Source organism: Panthera leo, chromosome C2 (genome assembly GCF_018350215.1).
Source record: "Panthera leo isolate Ple1 chromosome C2, P.leo_Ple1_pat1.1, whole genome shotgun sequence".
In the NCBI taxonomy this organism is placed as follows: domain Eukaryota; kingdom Metazoa; phylum Chordata; class Mammalia; order Carnivora; family Felidae; genus Panthera; species Panthera leo.
In genome coordinates this window covers 71,226,917-71,241,759 of record NC_056687.1, presented here as the reverse complement: position 1 = coordinate 71,241,759, position 14,843 = coordinate 71,226,917, and the positions used below count along the sequence as shown (strand labels likewise).

At 46.4% G+C, this 14,843-nt stretch overlaps 1 protein-coding gene across 1 annotated transcript; it reads right to left on the bottom strand.

Annotated features, from left to right (window-relative positions):
- Positions 1 to 506: 506 nt before the first annotated feature.
- Positions 507 to 9,101, bottom strand: MUC20 (mucin 20, cell surface associated). The gene is made up of 4 exons (XM_042955331.1): positions 8,954 to 9,101; positions 4,376 to 5,716; positions 2,326 to 2,417; positions 507 to 840 (listed from the first exon to the last, which is right to left on the bottom strand). The coding sequence occupies exons 1-4, from the start codon at positions 9,045 to 9,047 to the stop codon at positions 772 to 774; spliced, it is 1,596 nt and encodes a 531-aa protein (XP_042811265.1). The 5' UTR covers positions 9,048 to 9,101; the 3' UTR covers positions 507 to 771.
- Between the last annotated feature and the right edge of the window lie 5,742 nt (positions 9,102 to 14,843).

Sequence of the window (14,843 nt, the reverse complement as noted above, 5' to 3'; positions counted from 1 at the left end):
TGAAATTTTCAAAATTTGAAAATCATAAGCAAGTTTTTTTTACAATAGAATAAAGATTAGCCACATTTATTTTTTTAAATAATAATAACTTGACTTATGAGCTAGAGGAAGGAATACTTGAGTATTTACAGACTTTCTTGTGATCTGTTTGTGTCCAGAATTTGAAATTCAGGTCAATTCAACAAACATTCTCTGTCATCCTACTACAGGCCAGGCACTCTGCTAGGTTCAGGGGATACTAAGATAAATATGGTTCCTGCTCCAAAGGAGCTCAAAGTTCAAAAGGCTCCAGGGCCAACCTCAGCAAGTGTTATAATCAAGGTCCAAACCAAGAACCAGGGGAGAATGAAGGAGGGAGGTAAAAGGAAGATGCCTTAAATCCCTGTACCATATAAATATCAAAACAAACAAACAAACCCACACATACCCCATACTGATAAAATAGATAATCTCTGGGCCACACTGAATATAATATTAATGTCCAATGGAAGCACAAAGCAGGTGACAGATGGGTGATCAAGTCACTCTTTACTGAAACACAACACATGTGCCAAAGGAAGTCCAAGAACATCTTTGGAACACCCCCCACCCAGACCCCCACACACTCAGGCATATGTGAGTCAGGGTCCTGCTGCCAGGTCTGGGAAAAGGGCTTATCTCAGCACAGTATATCTCAGCACAGTAACTTGGCTCTAGTCTATGGGGGGCCCAGACCACCAGCAGCACTTCCCCCTTTGGCACACAACCATGCCTGGCCACAGCTGATGTTCCTTAGTCCTTCTTGACATGCAGCAGAGACACTTGGATGGGAGGCATGTGAGTATGCAGTTCATGGAGGAGCTGTAGGGCAAAAGGAGAAGGTGGTACTTCCAGCCCACCTGGCCTATGAGTTCACCACAGGCCACGGACAGGAAGGGACAGTGAGAGAGAACATAGGAGGAGGCCAGCAACACTCCCTGGGCCCCCCACCGGCTAGGCATGAACTAGGTGCTTCATGCACATAATGCTATTTAACCTCACAATAACCTTACAAAGCAGGTTGTATTCACTTCGTTTTATAAGGGAGGAAAATAATATGGAGTAACTTACCCAAGGTCACACAGTTAGGAACTGGAATTCACCCTCAGATCTATATGGCTCCAAACTTATTGTTTGTCTGAGTCCTGAACCCTGAGCCCTACATCAGTGTCCCGCTCCTGACAAGAGCTCGTGCCCAACACCTACATGGCCTGATTCCTATGCCTCAGCTCCTGACCTGTTCTCTCTCCCTGGCCTCTTTCTGAACCCTGAAATAGTTTCCAGTCTGGGGGACTCAGATCTGGCACCATTCTGGCTTCCCTCTTTGGCTAGGATTCACACTTGCTACTTTGATTATCAAGTGCAGTAGGCATTTGTCATTTCTTTGGCTGTCCCAATTCAAAACCCCCATGCTGTGCTCAGAGATCTCATTATGGGAGTCCTGATGGGCCCCTTTCCACTAAGAGAACTTTAAGAGCCCAGATACTTCCTCTTCTCATCCCCTAGCAGCAAGACGTGGGCACAAGAGCTAGACTGAGCTGACCTAGTTTAACCTTCCAGTGATTCATATTATCCCCATAATCTCTGACCCCAGAATTCCACCACTGGAAGCTTTGTCCAGTGATCTGGGTCTTAGGAGAATTTTCCCAACTTATACAAATATACCCCAATCTTGGTCCCCATCTGGAGCATACATCTATGGGGTGTTTTCCTGCCTGGCATTCCTATTTCCTTTGGGGCCTGTCCTTCTCATTCCATGTGGTTGAGCTGTCACTCATAGTGGCCCTTGCAGGCCAATGAGATCGTGTTTCCCTAGTATAATAAGCAGACCTTGGGAGAGGGAAGTGTCTGTGACTCTAGGGCTGTCACAGCCACCTTTCTGTACATATGAAGAGAGATTCTGAACAATGAAGAGCTAAGAGAGGTAGAGAAAGAGAGAATCTTGATGATCATGTCTAAGCTGCTGGATACAGCCATAACTGAAGCTGGAACAGTCATTTCTAGTTTTCTCAGCCAATAATGCCTTGCCTTTTCTGTGTAAGCTACACTGAGTTGATTTCTGCTACTTGTAACCTGAAGTCCTGCCTATCTGCCCATTAATATCATTGATCTTCTCCCAAGGGCCAGAAGCCCTGACCTTCCTAGGGCCTGAGGAAATTGGGGGTAAAGGAAAGAATTTCTTTACATAGCACAGAAGGGGAATTCCCAACTCAGGAAAAACAGACAGAAGCCAAGCCAAGCAGGGATCCTTAAACTTAGTTCCTAATTCTCTCCTCTACTTTCTTGGCCCAGAAAGTGCCCACTCACCTGCTGCATCAGCCTCTCTGCCACTCTAGGGTCAGTGAGGTCTTCTGGAGAGGCCACACTCAGCCGCAGAAGGAAAAAGCCTCCATCCCCACCTACAAGTTTAAAAAAAGCAGCAGATGAAAATATGGGTAAGTCAGTTCAGGAATCATGACATGACCCATGCTACCCAGCCTCTGTCCACACCTCTGCACATATGTGCTCACTCTCATGTGTAAATGTGTCAGTGTTCACATGGAGCTTACATTTACTCACTGCAAAGAGAAAGAGGACTCCTTCTCTCCAATAACTGGGCTCCTTGTAGTGTCTTCCCAACAAGAGTGAAAAAGGCCCCAACCACATTCAGAGAAGTCAAAAGAGTAGTGTGAGGAAGGAGAAATCAAAGTGAATCTAGAATGTTCTCGAGGACTAGCGGTCACAGATGGGCTGTTGGGAAAGGGTCCAGACAGGGAGAATGCCTGAGAGAGGCCGGCTCTTGGAGGTGATGCCCTCAGCCAATGCTTTCCAGTTCCAAGTTGGTGGAGGTTTCGATCCAGCCTTCCCAATTTAGCAGCCCTGTAGGCAAGTTCTGCCTTTTGTTGAGCCCTAACCTGCTTGCCTTAACTGCCCTCTTGTAGTCATTTCCCCCTCTCAGAATACTGTTAGAACTGATCCAGTCACTGCACTTCTATATTTATATAGACCGATAGAGATACCAATATTGATATCTCATCCTTCTTGTTTTTGCTGCCACATGCATATTTCATGGCCAGAAGATTCACAAGAAAATAACTCTGCCAGTTATGTGTATGATGGAAGCTGGGTAGTTGGGGAACAGCAGTGGGAGAAAGACATTTTATGCTGACCCCTTATGAACCTATTGATTTTTAAATCATGTCAATGCAGTATCTAATCAACAAATAATAAAGAAAAGCATTTTTAAATAAAGGTATATTAATAAATTGAGCTTTAAAAAATAAAAGCACAATAGGAGGTTATGAGTTGGAATCAAACAGACTTCCATTTGGAGTCCCACTGCTATCTTTCTAGCATCTTTAAACCTGTTTCCTCACCTGTCAGGTGGGGCATAACACCCATCTCATAAGGTAATTTTGAAGGTTTAATTAGAAGAGATAACACATGCAAAGCTCGTAGTTCACTGGCTGACATCAGTGAGAACATTCAGCCAGTGCCAATGCTTCACTGGTTGTGAAATATTTTTATATTATCTCTCCCTGGAATACAAAAGATGTTCAGTAAGGTGATCGTGATTAATATTTTTATTTCACCTCCCCACAGAGGCAGGGCCAGCTGAGGACACCACAGGGATGAGGCATGAGGACAGTGACAGGAAGTAGAGGTGGAGGCTCCAGGCTGACCAGAAGCTGGGTTGACCCAGCAGCCTCTGATGAAGGGGCCTCATCCCTGAGAAGTATCTGTTGTCTCAGACATGTAGCTTTAAATGCCCAAACCTTTGCCCAATTTATTCATTTATTTAAAGTCACTGTCTATGGCTCCCAGCCCAGCAAGCCCCACTCTTATGGGGTCCCAGCTGCTCAGGGGGCAGCAACTTGGGCCAGACATTCACACAGTGCCCCTCTGTGTGGCTTTAGCTGAACCAGAGGTTTCCAGAGCATGAGGACTGTGGCTTTTGAATACAATTTGGGGCCTCACCCGGCACACAGTAGTTACTCAACCGTTAATATCACAGAAGGGCAGAGTTGGAAAGGACGTCATCGTTCATGCAACACAGCCCCCTGCAGTTACTGGTGGAGAAACTGAGGCCCAGAAAGGAAAAGGACCTGTTCTAGGCCACTAGATTGTTAAGGGCAAAACCAGGGTCTCAAACTATTTGTCCAGACTTCCAACCCCACAGTTTTTCCATATGCCATCGTAACTCTTCCTGTTTCTGATTTTGGCAAGAATCACTAGAAGATCATGAAGACGTGACCTCAGAGACTGGGCTCAGAATAAGCCTCTAGATCCTTCCTTCCTCCCTATCCCTTAAGCATGTAGACATTCTGGAAATTCCCAACTCCAAATCCCCAAGATCACACCTCCAAGAGCCACTTACCTGCAGTAACTTCTGTGGTCCACCTTGTCTGAGCAGTGGTGGGCATGGCTGTTGGGGGCTTCCATTCAGTCATGCTGGCTGTCTTCAAGGTCTTTGCTAAGGCTGTGGTCTTGACTAAGGTGATATTTGCCTCTGGGCTGCTGTTGGCCACAGTCGGATGCACAGAAGGAAAGGGGTTTCTGTTGATGGGGATGGACCCATTGGTTGTGCTGTCTGTGGTTGAAGTCTCTGAGGGGGTGGAGTTCTTGCTAGTGGTTGCTTGGGTGTGGCTGTAGGTCCTATCTGAGAGTCCAGCAGGGGGAGCCACTTTGCCCACAGTTGACCCAGTCCCTGTGGAGATTGTAACTGAGACCTCCGTGTGACTTGTCTCAATAGAGAAGGCTGAAGTTTCTTCCAAGGGGTTCGTGCTGAGTGTCACCAAAGTTGTGCTGGGGGTGGTGGTCTTGGCTGCTGCTCTTTCTCCTTCTATGGTGCTATTAACAGGTAGCGGGGTCTCAACTGTGGTATCAGGCATGACTGGTTCTGTGCCTCTGGCTCCTGACACGGTCTCAGCAGATGTCATGGTCTTGGTGAAGTCTGATTCTGATTCGGTGGAATCAAGCAAAGCTGACACCTCAGAGGCTGACAGGGCCTTTCCTCCTGTGGGATCATGATCTGTGTCCAAGGTCCCAGGAGTGGTGGCAGTTGTTTCTATTTCTACAACGCTGCAATTGGTAACCTCAGTGTCGGTGATGGTGTAGGCAAGCAAGGCTTTAGCCGGAACAGTGGTGTCAGATGCCAGGGCCTGTGAGGTGGCAATGGCCATAACTGAGCTGTCAGAGAAGGCACTGCTCTCCAAGGTCAGGGCCTTGGCTTCTGCAGAGGTGTGAGCCAATGTCAAGATGTCAATTACGATCCTCTTTGCCTCTTCTGAGCTGTCATCAGTACAAAGGGTGTCAAAGACAGATTCCACGAGATCGGTGCCTATAACCGTCTCAACTGTGGTCATTCCAGTTCCTGTGGGGCTGCCACTTGTGGCTGATGCCTCCACAGGAGTGGTGATCACAACCATGAATTTGGAAGGTATCATTTTTGTGAAGGCCCTGGTCTCTGTTGCAGGAAAAATGGTCTTGGTTTCCCTGATCTCTGCATCTGAAATGGTGCTGGCCAGGATTAAGGTCCTATCAAAGGTCTGGGTGCTCAGGGTTTGAGTTTCCAAAGGGATGTGGCTTTTCACGGAGGTCTCAACAAGGTCAGTCGTCTGGAAGGCTCCCTGTGAACTTGTCTTGATCCCCGGAGTCATGGTAGTCACTTCTATGTGGTTTGTTGTCACCAAAGGGCCTGGTCTGCTGGTGCTAGGGCCTGTGTTGAGTAAGACCACCTTTGTAAGCCATGAGTCCCTGTGGACTGACTTCACACAAGCTCTTGTGTTTATGGCCTGGGCACTACTGGGAGGAAGGTGGGGAGGGGAAGTTGTTTTTACTCCATTTTTCATCTATACATACAAGAAAGAAGGAGGTGGTATTGGGAAGACCAGTCCCATGTGTCAACCATGGAACTGGGATCACCTGACTGATGTCCTCTGATGACCCACTTGAGGCAAGCAAGCCTCAGAATCTAGTTGATTATTGGTCTGAAGCCATCAGGGGGAATGCGTGGGGCCAGGATCCAGCTTCAAGGGGGAGAAAAGGAGGCATAAGTCTAAGTGAATCAACAACTACAGAGCAAAAATCACGACTCTCAGAACCTTCTCAAAGAATCCTTGTCACTTTCCCATTGATACTTTACTCATCCAGCAAATGTTTCCCCATGGAAGTGAAAACTCTTCAAATACAGGAAACATCTGTGGTTTTGTATTTACAGGTATCTAGGAGGACTGGGAGAGAGGAACCTCCAGAGACAGAGTAGGTGGCTACTGCAAAAGGGAAGAGAGCAGGCAGAGTCGTTGGGGCTCCAGCAAGGAACCCTGGGGTCCCATCATCTGATGTGGCGGGGATAAGACCCGAGAACTACAGAAATGATGCACCAGGCATGTTCCACTGGAAACAGGGAGCCAAGTGAGGCAAACTTCACTTCTTAGAGATGCCACTAGCATTTCTCTACAGGGCAGAGCATCCCTGTTCATTTGATGGACCCTGTGAGGTTGTATGCACAGTGGGCCGAATGGCACCAATGGCCCTGGGGAGGCTACAGCAGGATCTTTTTATGGGCTGACAAGTGTGCCTCTCCCATCTACTAAGGAGGAAGGGTTCCCTCTGTAAGTGGGCCAAGGACCCTTTCAGGGAGGGTTACCAGATTTAGCAATTAAAAATACAGGGTGCCCAGTTAAACTCAAATTTGAATTTCAGATAAACAAGCAATAATTTCAGTGACAAATAATGTTTTCAGTATGTGTATTTCTTACATAATATTTGAGACATACTGCTAGAAAAAGCTTTCTTACCTGACATTCAAATTTAAGCTGATTCCCTGTGTTTTATCCAGTAACCTTACTCTTGAAAGGAAAAGAATCAAAATATAAGCCCTCCTTTTCAGGGTTCTGATGGTTTGAGATGGTCTTTACTGAGATCTACTGGCCCAAAAGTATCCAAGGACCCAATGGAAGTACAGGACTAGTTGGTCACCTCGTCCCTGGCTGGCTGTCAGGACAGGGCCCCAGGTCCTCAGTTTGTCCAATGTGTCTCTCTCTGAACAATAAAAGAGCACTGGGCCAGGAAGCAAGAGATTGGGTTCCAGCCCCAGGCCTATTGCCTACTAGCTCTGGAGTCCAATGACTAACTGGTTCAAATCCTGACTCTGCCTCCTACTAGCCAAGTTAGTCCACCAGGCCTCTCCAGGCCTCCATTTCCTCCCTTGTGAAAGAGGGTGATCATATCTGCCTTGCCATAATGGTGAGGACCAGAGGAGAAGGGGGATGGGAAAGTCTTATTTTCCAAAGACTGTAAGGGATTACTAAGCATCCCTCCCAAGCCTTGTCTTCTCAAAGAGTCACTTGAGAGAACACAACCAACTTTAATGCAGTGAGAATGTCAGGCTGTCCCCACATGCATATCAGGTCAGTCATGGCATTCACTCTCAGTTGTTCTGCAATCATGCTTTTACAGGAATATACTTTCTTCTCCCCACTTCAAAGCCCAAGATATTTCTCTGAGCTTCCTCAGTCCCCACACAGTGAAAGCAAAGCTGTGTCAACCCACCCAGCCTAGAGCCCAAACAGTGGTGCTCTTGGGGTCTGACCATCCACCTCCCCTGAAGTATTTTCTTCCTTTTCCTGGAACCCTGTGATACCATCCTGCTGTGAAACCTCCTGACGCTTCCAACCCCGTAGCTTCTTCACACCCCTCGGGGCTCTCACAACCCCACCCAAGTTTCTTACCCGCCAGAGGTCTTCTCAAACACAGCAAAGCCTACCCAATCCTCTACAGCTCTAGAATGCTGCAGCTCTCTTGGTCCATTCCTCAGATCAAAAAAGCAGAGAGGAAGGCATGTGTACTATAGATCCTGAGTTTGAGTCCTTTCTCTGTTGTTTACTCCGCTGCTTACCAATCATGTGACCCCGGCCAAGTCTCCTGGCTCAAGCGTGCATTTTTCTCATCTATAAAATGGAGCTGCAGGTACCTATTTCATAGGGTTGTGAAGACTAAGTTCAATTAAATGTAAAATGTGCAGCACAAGCCTGGCAGGTCATGAGTGCGTGCAAGAGACAACGTGGTCCTAGAGGTAGGCACATGTGGAATAACATTCTGGCTTTGCAGATGAGTTGCAAGATGGTAAGCCTCAATCCCATCTTGTGGAGAGAGACGGGTAATAACAAGACCCGTGTCTGTCTCATGAGGTTACTGAGAGGATTAAAAAGATGGTGCATGGGAGCATATAGGAAGTCTCGGTCCCTTCCTCTCAATTTGGCTGCGAAACTAAAACTGCTCTAAAAAATAGTCATTAAAAAAAGAAAAAGATAATGCAGGATGTTGATAATGAGGGGAAATTAGGTATGGGGGGGTGCAGAGGTTATATGTGAACCGAATCTCTGTATTTTCTGCTCAATTTTGCTGTGAACCCAAAACCGCTCTACAATAAAAAGTCTATTAAAAAAATAATAAAGACAATGCATGTGACAAGCATGCACAGTTCCTGTGACACATCCATGTCAGTCTCTTTCATAAAAGCCCTGCCCTTCTCAGAATCCGCCCTCCCCAGGCAGTCTGTAACAGTTGGACTTTTCACACAAAAACTGTTTTTTAACGGAAATCTGGGCTAGGAAATAAACTTGGAGGAGTTGGAATCTTGTCAAGCTGCTTTCTTTGGCTTTAGTCAGATTTATCCCCTGCCGGCACCTCCCTCGCCCCTCCCACCCCTCCACCTCACACACTCCCCTGCAGAGACAACCGGCAGCCAGGGCACAAGGACATCATTCATTCTACGGGCTGCAGTGTCATACATGTGTAAGCTGACACACTGCCATTTGCACACTCTTTATCAACAATAGTAATACTTCAGATGTAGCTTTATGGTTAATTCTAATTAATCAACCACAAAGGGCTGCCGGTACCGAAACTCACACCCAGAGCCCTGTGAGGAGAGCAGCCCACACCTCCTTACCTGCAGAGCTCCTGGGGGCCCCAGCCTCGCAGAAGAAAAGGGGCAGAGCCAGGCCCCAGAGAAAGCCCATCCTAACAGGAGCTCCGGCCACCATTGCCCAGCACGTCTGCCCAAAGCCTCTCACTGCCACCTTTTCCTGCTTCCTCAACCCAGAGAAGAGGGGCGGGCCACCTGCCTTGGTGTGGCTGGGTAGTTTCCAGAAGCAACCAGGTGATCATAAATGCACAGGCTGAGAGGTAGCAGGGTACATATCAAGGGCTGTCAGCAAAATACCCCTGCTGCCTCCCTGGCCCAGTGACCTCTCCTCTCTGAAGTTTGATTGGAAGATATAAAATCATTCCCACAGTGATATTCACCCCTCAGTCCTGCAGCCAGGGAGGCCATGGAAGATAGTGTTTCACATTTCCCCCCTTTCTACAACCCTTCCCTCTTCTCCCACCCCTTGTGCATGGGATTTAGGCTTTTAGTTCAGCACATCTGGGTTTCATTTCTAATCCTACCCTTTATTAGCTCTATGACTAGGGCAAATTAAGGAATCTTTCTGAAGCTCAACCTCCTGATCTATAAAATGGGCGTAATCTTTAACTTGGTGGGCCATTCTGTGAGGACGACATGAGAGAGTAAGTCTCTTACACAGTGCCTGCTACATACTGGTTGCTCGTGGAATACATGTACATCTTAGGTGCTCAATGAACGAGAGCCCTGACATCTATCCTGATCCTCAAGCAGTAGAGAGAAGGGACAGCCCCCCAAAGTCTGCAGGAGACAGTGTGGAGCAGGACTCTGATCTCTAACATCTTTCCAATGATTCCCGTGATTCTGCATCCCTGCCAGAGTCAAGACCGTGTCCAGACTGGAGGTGTGGAACGGGAAAGGCACTAGCCGGGAGAAGGGAAAGGGAAAGTGTGCAGATTGGAGTCACAGAGCCTGGGAGGAGGGAAGTGGGAAGGTGCCAACTTACAGAAGCTTAGGGGATTTGGCTACAAGAAGGGGAATGAGGCTAAAGAATATATTTCCAAATACCCTAGAAAAGAAAGTTACCCCTTCCAGGGGCCAAGGAATGGGCTGCTGTGGCCACAGCCAGTGGCAGCAGACAAGGTACCTGGGGGATTTCAGGGCCAGAGTTTTGTGATGAAAGCCACTCTATAGTAGAGTGGATCAGCATCAAGAAATCACAAAATCTTACTGCTGGAAGGAACTTCAAAGTGCAGTCAGAAAACCTAAGTTCTCTTTCCAGCTCCTTCCTTAAGAGTGGCCCAGGAACTGTGTGATCATGGACAAGTTATTTTCCCTCTCTGGGCTTCCATCAACAAGGTCCTCTTGGCCATGCAGTCTGAGGTTCTGCATTAGGTGTACAATACTGTCTTCTGGAACTTCACCCTGCATTGAAATGAAAAAAAAAAAACAAAAAACAAAAAAAAACAAAACTCTGCTGCCTGGAAGAAGGAGAGAGTCATTCCAGAACGTGGGGGGAAACTCCATGAGAAGAGCGTGAGCGGGTCCACCTGGGACACAGTCCAGCACGTGGAGTCAGAGATCTTGGACCCCAGTTCCAAAAACATGGTTGATCTGTAGAGTATTCCCGACAGGCTGAACCTTTCTACCCTCCAATTCAGCCTAAATCCTTCACTTTATCAAAAGGAAGGATGGATATCCCCCTGGGGGATTTCAGAAGAGGAGAGGAGGCCCCAGGCCACAGCAATGACCTGAAGTCTCATGTCTTGTAGCATGAGATCTAGTGTGGGGCTTCCCCCTAGAGAAGACGGAAGAAACTCCAGCAAAAACAAACAGAACTCTTAAATACAGAGAACAAACTGGTGGTTGCCAGAGGAGAGGTAGATGCGGGCATGGGTAAAGTGAAGGGAGTAAGAGGTACAAACTTCCAGTTATAAAATAAATACATCACTGAAATGAAAAAAGAAAGAAAGAATGCAGCTCCTTTCTGCCACTTCCCTCCCCTTGTGAGCTACCTCTCTGCCCTGCCAGGGCTGGGAGAGGGACTTCCTCATTCCAGCAGCCAGTGGCTTAATCTACAGACTGATGCATTTCAGGTGCCTTTCTCATGCCCACCGCGGACTTCCCCTCACCATTTCCTTTTTCCTGTCATCATTTAAGTGAACAACATCTCAGCTCCAGCCCAGTTGCCTGTGATGGGATCTAACCAGGAACCCACTGGGAGGGAAGTCTGGCTAAATACCTCCCTGGGTTTGCTGAATTTTGTCTGGTCCATTTTCCTCTACATCTGGGGGAATTTCCAAGCCTGGGCACATGACTATTTTTTTTCTTTTAATGTTTTATTTGTTTTTGAGAGAGAGAGAGAGAGAGGCAGAGTATAAGCGGGGGAGGAGCAGAGGGAGAGAGAGAGACACAGAATCCAAAGAAGGCTCCAGGCTCTGAGCTGTCAGCACAGAGCCCGACATGGGGCTCAAACTCATGAACCGTGAGATCATGACCTGAGCTGAAGTTCGACGTTTAACTGACTGAGCCACACAGGTGCCCCGGCACATGACTATTGACCCTTGGGTCATAATAAACTTATCCAGAAAGTTTCTGGACTTTTTTTTTTTTCAGCCCAACTCAGCTCTCACCCTGAGCGAACATTGGAGGCTGGTTTCGTTAACTTAAACATATATGCAATACTTACTATATGCCAGCATTTGCAATACGTCACTAAGTAAAACAGATCTCTAACCTCATGGAACTAACTTCCTGGTGAAGAAAGATGGCAAACAATAAACACAACAAATAAGTGAATTATGTAGGGATGAATACTACGGGGAAAAGAAGGAAAAAAGACAACAGGAACCTGGTATTGGGGGGAGGCAGGGGGGAGGTGCAGCTTGCTGTGTGAAATAGCACGGTGAGAGCTGAGCACTGACCTGAAATTGGTGAGACAGTTATACCTGGAGAAGAGCATTCCAGGCAGTGGGAACTTCTAGAGAAAGGTCCAGAGACCTAAGGCAGGAGCAAGCTCAAGGAGCATCAAAAGGCCCATGTGACTAGAGCACACTAGGGGCAGATTTTGAGCACACTAGGGCACACATAGGAGGACAGAGTGAGGGGGTAGATGATACAGGGCTTTGCCAGTCTTGGGACTGGTACTCCGAGTGAGGTGGGAACAGATGGGGCCTGGGAAGTTATGAACAGATGGAGCCATGGGATCTAACTTTAGAAGGATCGGTCTGGCAGCTGCACTAAGAATGGGAGCTTTTTCCCTAGTCCAGGCAAGACAGGAGGGTGGCTCTGACAGGGGAGGTAGCAGAGGAAGTAGTGGGAGTTGATCAGATTCTGGATGTATTTTGAAAATAGAGTCCACATGATTTCCTGCCACATTGATGTGGGATGTCAAACAAACAGAAATCAAGAATAAGTACAGACTTCTCAGCTTGAACAACTGGAAGGATGGAGTTGTCATCAGTGCCTTTTGGGTCTGGCTCTTTCATCAGAGTGTTTAGAACCCCTCTGTCCACAATGAAACCAGTGCATATTATAGGGATGAACCTGGCTCAGGACAAGGGTTATCAAGTAAAGCCCAAAGCACTGGCCTGCCAAGAGTTTGATAAAAGAGTCAACTTGGTCAAATGTCCTCAAAATACAAGGTTATAAATCTGCTAGACCACTGAGATATAGCCCAGCTCCAGGCCACAGCTAAGTTGTTCTGGGTTTGTTGGGAGGAAAAACTTTTTTCTCCTTCAACATGGGTCTGGTGATTGAGGGTCTGCAAATTAATTAAGAACAGACAGATGAACAGGTGAAAAGACCAAGTTTATTCACAAGGGCACCAGGAAGTTGCTCAGTATTGAATAACTCACTGAATAGCCAGAGATCAAGGTTTATATACCAAACATAATGAAGGAGTGGGAGTGGAAGGGTGGGGGGCTTAGGGCTTCCATGGGTACAGAAGGTTCTATTAGGCAGTCTGTCTCCATGGCAGACTGAATTGGCTAGAAAATCACTCAGAAGGACACTAATGGCAGGTGTATTTTTGGAAGGCTCTGCTTTAGTTAAGGGAAGTTCAGATTACATTTCTTTCTACATCTTCTATTGCTTTAATGTTTCTACTTTAAAATATCTCTATAGCAACTCTGGGGGGTCCATGTGTGTCCCTACAAGTTCAAAATGTTAAGTATGCACAGATTGTTTAGATGAGATCCTGTCAGGCAGAGTTACCACAGAAGAGGTGGTGAGAATCATCTAAATTTGCAAGGACCTGAGAATGGGCCTTCCCCACGCTAACCCCTATTCCTTGGGCTATAGTATAGGAAACTCCAGAGAGCCCTCTGTCCACTTGTTCATTCATCTCTTTGTTAGGGTATAGCCCACATACAGTAAACTACATCAATCCTAAGTAGCATACAACTTGATGAATTTTTACATTTGTATACACCCAAGAGGTATCCGCACTCAGACAAAGGAGACATTTTCAGCATCTCATTAGGCTCGCTTGTGTTCCCTTCCAGTCAGTATTTGCCCCCCAAAATCATTGTTACCTCTATCACCATGGGTTAGTTTTGCCTGTTTTTGATCTTCATGTAAATGGAATTATGAATACACACTCGTTCGTGTGTGGCTTCTTTTTCTTAACATTATGCCTGTGAAACTCACTCATGTTGTGTGTAACAGTACTTTTTTGTTGTTAGATAGTATTCCATTGTATAAAATATACCACAATTTATTTATCCATTTTCCTATTGATGGACATTTGAGTTGTTTCCAGTTTTTCACTATTCTGGATAAAGCTGCAATGAACCCTCTTGCATTTGTTTTGGATATATATATATATATATATATATATATATATATGAGTGGAATTGCTGGGTCATTGGGCATACATGTGTTTAGCTTTAGTATATAGTATCCAACAGTTTTCCAAATTGATTGTGCCAGCTTCAGCTATACCAGCAACATATAAGAGTTCCAGTTGCTCCACATTCTCATCAACACTTGCTATCATCAGGCCTTGTAATTTTAGACATCGTTATGAATATTAATTTCTCTTTGTAATTTTAATTTGCATTAAATTAAATACCAGGCAGGGCTGGTAATGCAGACCCTCTGTTTTTCCAAGGCTTTTTCCTGGTAGTATGCTTCTGCCAGGGAAATGACTTTCACAGGGAAGATATTTGGAAGATGGGGAGGGAAGATGGAGAGCCAGATAGAAATGAAATATGCATGCACATATGCACACACGTGTACACTCAACTAGAGAGGAAGCTGTACCAGTATTGGAACATCTCAGAAACAGTCTCTTCAGTTTGGAATAACCTAACTCTGTTCATCCTATCTGGGATGAAAGGATGATATAGGAGCAATTAAAAGAGATGGAGTTTCTGGACATTTGGAAGGAAAATAATCACTGAGTGAAGAGAGGGAAAAGAGCCCATAGATCAACATCTTTGGGCTTTCTATGAGGCCCATAGGATGATCCCAACTGGAGAGGCCACATCCCACAGAGCCTCACTTGAAAAGTACTTCCTAGCAAGGAAGGGAGAGAGACCACTAGGTCTGGATATATGAGACCAGTTCTTCCAAACAGGGCCCAGGGATGTCTCCTCACCCAGGCTCCTCCATCCCTAGGCAGGAGAAGAAATCTGTGGTTGGAAGAGCTAGAGGGATAAAGCATGTGTTCCCAAAAGCCAGTAGGTAGAACACCTTTTGTACACCATTCAAGTCCTTTTGGCCTTGCTTCCTACTCCAGCCATTGCTACGGTGACTACTTTTCCAGGAGTGATGAGGCAGTGCCTTGCCATGTTCCATTTGCTCTCTGCCAGGGTTTCCCTGATGCCAAGGCTTGGGATGCTTCCAAGAGCTGCTCTGCTCTCACATACCAGCAAAAAAGAACTGAAAGAGTTAGCGCCTAGTGGAGCAACCTATAAACCATGAGAATGGG

Coding starts and splice junctions, on each gene's coding strand:
- MUC20 (XM_042955331.1), bottom strand. CDS start 9,047: ATGGTGGCCGGAGCTCCTGTTAGGATGGGCTTTCTCTGGGGCCTGGCT. Junction 5,717..8,953: donor GGCCCCCAGGAGCTCTGCAG/GTAAGGAGGTGT, acceptor TACTCAACACAG/GCCCTAGCACCAGCAGACCA. Junction 841..2,325: donor CAGAGAGGCTGATGCAGCAG/GTGAGTGGGCAC, acceptor TTTGCCCTACAG/CTCCTCCATGAACTGCATAC.